We start from the raw sequence: 8,550 nt of genomic DNA on the forward strand, positions 1-8,550 counted from the left end.
AGCGCGTTTGCACACGTCGAGCATGTCCGAGCTGGGGGAGGGAGAAGCTGGTGTGCTACTCTCGTCTCCATCCCGAGAGTCGACGGAAGCCGCGGGCTTTGCAGCCCGAGCCGGCGTGATGAAGATGTCATCCTCTTCTTCATCCTCTGATATGAGGAGATCCAAGGCGCCATCATCATCTTCCCCATAGTCCAAATCCAGGACGTCTTCCTCCAGCGGGGGAACCGCGGCTAGCACGAGCTGGGAGCCCCAGCTGGCGCTAGCCTCCGGTGTCGCCACCGCAGCGACCCCCACCTCCTCTCCGCCCTCGACGGCGGCGCCGTCGGAAGAGAGATAGGGGTCATGTCCAGACAGGCTAGCCTGGCGGGCTAGTCGTCTGCGGAGACTCTTGATGGTGAACACCGCACAGTGTTGACACGAGCCGGGGACCTCGATAGCCGCCAGGGTGTGTTCCAGCCCAAGACAGCACGAGCAGACCTGGTGTGGATCCATGCTCGATATCTTATTCCCGCAGCGACAGAGTCTGGCTCCGGAGTCTCCGTGCCCTCTGGTGTGAGGGGTTTTAGCCTCCATTCCGTGCGAGCTGGTGTGCAGGCAGGGAGCCGAGGCAGTTAGCTGGTGTGCTAACCGTGAAGAAGCCGAGAATTAGCTGGTGTGCTAATGCCCGGTGCTCGAGTAGCCGTGGTGGGGCGTCGAGAGCAGTGCTGACCAAGCCGTGGAGGGCAGGAAAGCACTGAGTTCGATCTGGTGTGACCGACGAAGCAGAAAAAATGTCCTAAGCTAGTAGCGCCCAGCGACAGAAGCTAAATAAGATCCGTCTATGGACAGTTAAGCTAGCTAGCCCTGGACGCGAGATATGCTCCGAGTGAGAAGAGGTGTTTGAATGAGGGTGGTGCCGTCCGCATGAGCTATTTAAGGTAGGTGGGACTACCTGTGGCGGACGGACACGTTCACCAGCCAATCAGGATTGGCGTAATGAGATAAATGCTTCTGAGGGCTGCAGCGAGGCGTGCATCCCATAGTGAGACATCGAACGAAATATTATGAAAGAGAACCAAAGCTGCACAATGGTGGCAGGTGTTTTTCCTCCTCATCTTTGCCTTTTTTATCCTGTCTCAGTTGATCTTGCTGCCCCACATTATCCTTATTATGCCTGTGTACACAGAAAACGTCCCATTGCACATCATTCCCATTTCAAAGGTGTGTGCTCATAGAATTAAGTTTTGTCACCTTTGATGTTGAATTATCCTGCAGCTGTGCATGGTTTATGATAATTCCCTAAATGTACAGGACAGACAAAGATTAAACTGAGCCTGCTTTAAGTCTTTCTTTTGTACTGACTTTTTCCCCATTGGTGTCCCCTCCATCATCCTGTCCTATTGTGAGTATGACTAATTTTAACCAGTAATGAAAAAAGTCTTATTTTAAGTCTTTTTCAAGAGTCGTTTTGCATCCTGAATATGAAATCAGGAATATACACAGGAAGATGACATTTCTCTGTCCTCCGTGCTGTTTGCAAGTTGGTTAGGCTGGTATCCACCTGCATGGTCCAGTGACTCCCGGTTGGACTTGAGGAACGACAGGCACATTGTGTGGCAACACAAAAGTGAAAGAATGTCTGGTTTCTCAAGAAGTTGTTATACTAGAGAGTCCAACATAGTGTCCAACATTCTCATTAGTGTAAACAGTGTTTTAGTATTCAAGAGTTTACTATACCCACTGTTTAGTGTCCTGTCCACCTGGTTTAGGAGGTTAACATGCACAACATGAATGAGGAGACAGAAGGAGAAGGAGAAAAGGACAAAAAAGGGATGAGTGGGGGTGTGGAAGGAAAGAATTAAAAAGTCAATGAGGCTCACTTGATAAGTGTGTGTGTTTGTGTGAATGTGTGTGCATGTTTGTCTGCAGCTCTTATCAGTGGTAAAACAGCATAGGTTAATTCTCATTCAGCAGGGTTCAAATACACTGTGTGTGTGTGTGTGTGTGTGTGTGTGTGTGTGTGTGTGTGTGTGTGTGTGTGTGTGTGTGTGTGTGTGTGTTTGCGTCCTTCAGACAAGGACACTGAAGGTGTTACAGTCTGTCCACTATGCATGGATAAAGACTATAGCAGAACTACAGATGAAGTGAGTTTAAAAGTGTTATAAAAAGCTGCAATGTTACAGCATGACATATAGTTATATAGTTCAATGTGCTAAACATGCTTTATTCTCGGCTATAACAGACTGCGTTCACAGTTATCACCAGCGAGAACAGACAAACACCTTATTCTCACATCTTTCTGGATGAGTTATCGCTCTTAACACATTGAACCAAAACCTTTAAGTCAATACAACATTAAGTCTGTAGATCAAGCAGACACGGAGCATTTATCTCTGGAAGTTATAGTGAAGACTAGAGTTTTGTGCAAAATTACATTTTTAAAAATAATGTATGTGGTGCTGAAAAGAAACAATGTGGACTTATATATAGTTAAGAAGTGTTTTTTTGGTGGAAATCGCCTGTTACTTGGTTGGTAAAATAATATATATATTTTACCAACCGGGCGGGCTTATATATATATATATGTGTGTGTGTGTGTATGTGTATATATATATTTTCTTTCTTAAGGAGTAGAGAGCAAGTTTTGCTGAAGCTGTGATTCGATGCTTGCATTGTTGTAAGATGACGTCATTGTGCGTTCACAGACTTGTTTCATACAGCATGGTTGGTACAGTTCTGGCAGGTAAAAATCATCAACAACATGATGCAGCAAAACCCTCTCACAGTTTACTGGTTGATAGTGCAGGAGACTGAGTATGTTGAACAGCACCGCTGACCAGTGAAACACTTTATAGGATTATTCAGTTGAGGCACAGAATACTTTCTGCATTTCTGAAATGCTGCCAGTCACTGCAGATGACCTCAATGAATTTAGATGCTGCTAGAAGAATTACTCTATTGTATCTGTAGGAAAAGCTCTGCGTTCTTTTCTTCCAAATGAACCCAGCCTAAACATGCACGAAAACTCATTTAATTTTGCACACATGTCAGAACTGGTGAACAAATTGTATATTTTATGGGTTATTGCAGATAACTTGATACATTTCCGAGTGTTTAATGACGGCGGACAGTCAGGGACAACTTCGAAATAAGAAACGTAAACCTAAACTTGCTATAGCTGTAGTTTATGTGTGTTTTACTGTCTATGGCATTATTGATGAAAGTTATATAGTGAAGCAGGCATATTTCAGCAGCCTGCCAATGGCGAGTGACTAATTTTAAACTCTGCATGATCCTATGAGGTCCAAATGTCTTGATAAGAATCCCACCCTGAACAGATCCATGGGTCAATACTGAATCATAGTCATAGCGCCACCTACTGGCAACAGGAAGATGTTTCGTACTTTTACGACCTATGGATACCAGGTTGAGATCATCCACCTCAAATTTACACAGAAAAGCCTCAAGACCTTGAAGGAAATTGGTGACTTTTGGTGGAAAGGTGTTGACATGACCACGCAGCGAATTTCTCCTCCTTTGCCTGTTTAGCCATGGTATCTTGTATCTTTTGTATTTGTCTATATCCATCCTTCAGTAAACTGCTCAAAATAAAATTTTCACTTTCATCAAATGTTTATATTCTACATTGTATGTGCTACACATTGTTAGCCTAATGAAAATGCCATTCTCTCCAGATCTCTCTTATTAAACCACATTTTGAGGCCACCTCGTAATGTGCACTCACAGGCAATCATCACTCATACAGTACTGTTCACAGAGGGAAATGACCTCCTTCCCTCCTGCCCTCTCTTTCTTGCAAATGTAGCCTACAATATTGTCCAGCCCTCAGTGGTTTGATGATTTTGGTGTTCACTGACCGTTGTTACGTAATTTTGGTTTCAACAAATTATACAATGTACATCAGTAAAGATTTTCGACTTGAATAATTTGTTCATCAAGATCTGATGTGTGATTTTAGAGTTCCTTTAATTTTTTTGAGGCAGTTCTATGGGGTAGCTGTGGGTCAAGAGGTGGAGTGGTCGTCCATCAATCGAAAGCGGTTTGATTCTTCGGCTCCTCCAGTCCATATGTCGATGTGTCCTTGGGCAAGATGCTTAACCCCAAATTGCCCTCGAAGGCTGCACCAATGGTGTATGAATATGTGAATGAATGTTCTTCTCCTGATGAGCAGGTTGGCACCCTGCATGACAGCCCCTGCCGTCAGTGTATGAATGTGTGTGTGAATGGGTGAATGTGACATGTAGTGTAAAAGCGCTCTGAGTGGTCAAAAAGACTAGAAAAGTGCTATGTAAGTGAAGTCCATTTACCATTTTACCATTTGTATTAATTTCTTGGTGAGCTGTTTTAGTGTTTTGTGTGTATGTGTGTGATGAGGAAGAAGAAAAGCTGGATGTTTCTTCTGAACACAAAAGTGAGAGTTTTTTTTACGTATTAAAAAAATCCACAAAAAAGCAAAAACCCTCTTATCTAAAGTTGAATCTAGTTAAACCTAAAAAGGAAACATGTTATAATGTGCATTCACCTAAACAACAGGCTTTATTGTCCACAGTGGAAACTGTGTGTGTGTGTGTGTGTGTGTGTGTGTGTGTGTGTGTGTGTGTGTGTGTGTGTGTGTGTGTGTGTGTGTGTGTGTGTGAGAGAGAGAGAGAGAGAGAGAGAGAGAGAGAGAGAGAGAGAGAGAGAGAGAGAGAGAGAGAGATGGAAGTGAAGTGGAGGTTATCTGTGCTATCAGGGCCCTGCCTTTAGATGCTCCTGGGCTATACAAAATAGATGACACTTGTGATAAATGAGCTGCATTTCACACTCCTAGACTGAAACTGGTATTGCATGTGCACACACACACACACACACACACACACACACACACACAAAGACACACACACACACACACACACACAGATACACATAGACAATACACATCCATATAGCCTACATAGAGACACTCAGACACACATGCAATGTGTGTACATTCACACTCATCTTCTCCCAGAACTACCCAGCTTTTAGCTGATTTTTGTTTTCTTTGGTTCTTTGGTTCTTTCTTTTAAGTGAGGACTTTGATGTGCGTGAGGATGAATGAGTGTGAGTGAGGGGTGTAAAAGGCTGACTCTAAATGTACAGGAAAAAACAGGTGTTGACTCATCTATAACTCTCTCTCCAGGTATCACCTCTCTTTTCAGCACTACATCCCTCTGACAACCAGTGCCACAACTTTCTTCCAAAGACTGAACGTTGAGTAACCTCTTAAGACGGACAAAATACGAACAAGTTCTCCTGTCAGTTCTCTTCCCCTCCTCTGATAGTCCCCCTATAACTCACAAAAGTACCCACTCACCTTCATTCGTAATTACAAATTTCACCCTTTGATATTCTTATACTAAACGGTAAATGGACTCCATTCATATAGTGCCTTTCCAGTCTTCCGACCACTCAAAGTCACTGCTTTATGCTGCATGTCAACATTCTCCAATTCACCCACTGATAGCAGAGGCTACCATGCAAGGTGCTAAACTGTTTATCAGGAGATCTAATCTACAGTAATACATATTCACACACACTCGCACACCACTGGCGCAGCCTTTGGGAGCAATATGGGGTTCAGTATCTTGCCCAAGAACTCTTGAACATATGGACTGGAGGAATGGGGAATTGAACGACCGAACATCATTACCTTAGCAGTCAGCGGTTTGCCAACACACCTACAAACCTACTTCAGGGACGTGGGTGCCAAAAGAAAGATTCCCTCTGAGCAGGAGTTTTCAGCTACACCCTCATCCACCTGAGCTGGGCATTTATCTCCACGGGGATAAATGATGAGTATTTCTCACTTGAACTAAAAGGGATAACAAACAGGTTCACATGTTTATCTTTACAAGTCCATGAGATTTTGTCATTTGTTCTGACTTACTTTTCCCACCCTGAGAGAACAGGCATGAAGTGTTGCATTTAGCTGTGTGTTATCAGTGCAGGGGGAGAAGTACCAACAAATACATATGTCCATTACGCCAGTGATGATGCTGTTGTTGGAGAAACTGCTGTCTGTTTTTTCAAGCTGAATCTCTCCCTGTGTTGTTTTCTGTTACAGCAAAATTGTGACTCAAGTAAGAATATCATGCTTTCTTCTCCTGAGGGACGGGTCATCAAAACATAATGTTTGATATTGATCTTTAATAGCAAAAAACTGTTAAAGTTGTTTGTGGTGATGCTGTGAATATCTTGACATGTCTGTCTATGGCTTATAATATATATACACAAACAAAATAGGTCCAGACAGGGTAATTACATCACCAACAGTTGTTCTTAACTGTGGTAAATGTTTTGGAAGATTTTCAATTCAGCTATGCCGCAAATTCAAACATATATCATCACAGCCAGTGATTAGGATATGACTCACTGACCAAACTGACTTAGGGCTTTGCTCTGGCCTCATTATCAAAAAATCAGAGCATGGTCTGAGCATCAGGTTTTGTACTGTACAGTGCTTTCATTAAAACAGCCTCCCTTCTGTGAGCAGGGTATGTGTAGTGGGAAGGAGAAAGCTACACATTTGAAATCATCGTGAAACGAATGGAAGTGTAAAATTAAGAGAGATTGAGAGTCACAAGATTATAATAGAAAGGTGGATGAAGAAGACGAGATGACTGATGAGGGAGGACAAGCGGTGGATGATGTGTCAAAGTTAAGCATGACATTATGAATTTGGAGTGGACAGCTAAATCCTTTTTTTATGTCCTTCTTTTGTGTCGCCAAATGTCAGATTGATTGATTGGTAAAATTGTCAAATGAAATGGTACAGACATGAGAAAACAGTTATCAGAAGTTGTTCTCAGCTGACAGTCTGTCACTCTCACACACAGTCAGATGGACAGGCTGAAGTGGATCTGAGGGTGCCAGCCACTTCAAGTCTGCTCACTTACTTTGATCTCTCTCCTTCTGTCTCTTTACATGTCTCTTTCATTCTCATACACACATACACAAGATATATCTAACAGTTTGTATTTGATTTATTAGATAGAAAACAGTGAAAAGTGACAGGAAACACAGGCAGAGAAGCTGGGGGTCATGCTAGCAAGGTTATAAGCCAGCTTTGTGGCTACATGCCATGTGTATCAACATCACCACCAGGGTGCCCCTTTACTCTCACAGCTTTGCCCATTTAAGTTTCTGTGAGGCCTGAAAGGGTCTTGGGGTGTGTAGTCAGCAGATTGCTGTTTAGTGGAGTGCAGTGTGTATTATTAGGCTGGGGAGTGGGCATCGATCTCTATCAATACTCCCATAGGATAAATCCACCCACATAGTGACAGGAAACACGCACACTATTTTAATTGAACTCAAAACTATATTTAGTATGCTTTAAAGGATACACTAGGCAGAATTATGTAATTATTTTACTGTTTTGAAAACAAAAAATTACCATGGAACAATTATACTCTGGTACGTTATGATAAATGAAGTATATTAATGATAATTACTTCTCTGTGGTAGCTTAATTTCTCTCTGTGCTAACTGAATTTAATTTTTGCAGTCATTCTTATACTAACATGCTAAGCGCTGAGGAGGAAACAGCTGTGACATTAGGGGATTTTTGTGGATTTATAGAAAGTCGCTGGAAGAGCTGAAACTGATCCGAAAATGTAAACTGTGTCCTTCCCAAGTCAAATTTAAGCTGTGCGTTCCTGAGAAATGTCTATATTCAGCTCATTTACTCACTTCTGTGACAAAATGCAGAAAGAACATTATACACTGGCAAATGTGGATGACCTTGTTTTCAAGACATGGGAATAATTTCATGATGACTTTAAATTCACCTTTCTGTCAGTGTAAGGCCTTAAGTAAGTGTTTGAATGTATCCACACTTTATGCTGTATATCTTCTCATGTGTCTTTAAATTATTCTATATAAAGCCAAAATCAGATGTACTCATACAAATGAAAAAAACCCCAGATGAATAATTGACACTAAGACTTATATATGCTATTCCAACCTAATGAAAACATTCATTCATCATTTAGCATTTTATGTAATGGGTCGTCCATATATATTAAAAGGCATTTAATCTGTTTTGCAGAAACTCGAGAGGACCGCACAAAGAGACTGTTCAGACACTACACTGTGGGATCCTACGACAACTTCACCTCATACAGGTATAACCTCAATTTCCCTACAGATTTGCCACTGCAATGTGTTCGCCATGTATACTAGTGTATACTGTGATGCACAAAGTATACTGGTCATATCACTTGTGCACACAGTCAACAGTTTCTTTATCTTAACAGTAGTGATGAAGTACATTTGAGAAGGTGTTTGAATTCTATGGAGCTGCTGCCATCTAAAGGCAGCAAGCTGCTGATGCACTCAGTTCGAATTGTGAAATGAATTAGTATTGCATAACAATTTGTATCTGTATTTTGGCTTTATTCACAGTGGGCACACATGCATGTGCATACACATGCAGAGCATATACTTACATGTTTGTAATGACTCGCATGGTTTTGTGCCAGGATATGTTATTCTAGCTGTTAATGTTTTTTTCTTTGACTCTCAGTTCAA

At 42.0% G+C, this 8,550-nt stretch overlaps 1 protein-coding gene across 8 annotated transcripts in view; it reads left to right on the forward strand.

Annotated features, from left to right (window-relative positions):
• The window catches only part of shank3a (SH3 and multiple ankyrin repeat domains 3a), a 222,227-nt gene that overhangs the window by 190,691 nt on the left and 22,986 nt on the right, over positions 1-8,550 (forward strand). For all 8 annotated transcript variants that reach the window (XR_009925325.1, XR_009925326.1, XR_009925324.1 and 5 more), the window contains one exon: positions 8,069-8,144. Coding sequence is in view for 5 of the 8 variants with exons in the window: in XM_062421367.1 (XP_062277351.1) it covers positions 8,069-8,144 (76 nt within the window). In the remaining 3 variants the exon portion in view is untranslated. The remainder of the gene's footprint in view (positions 1-8,068; positions 8,145-8,550) is intronic.

This window comes from Scomber scombrus, chromosome 6 (genome assembly GCF_963691925.1).
Source record: "Scomber scombrus chromosome 6, fScoSco1.1, whole genome shotgun sequence".
NCBI lineage: Eukaryota > Metazoa > Chordata > Actinopteri > Scombriformes > Scombridae > Scomber > Scomber scombrus.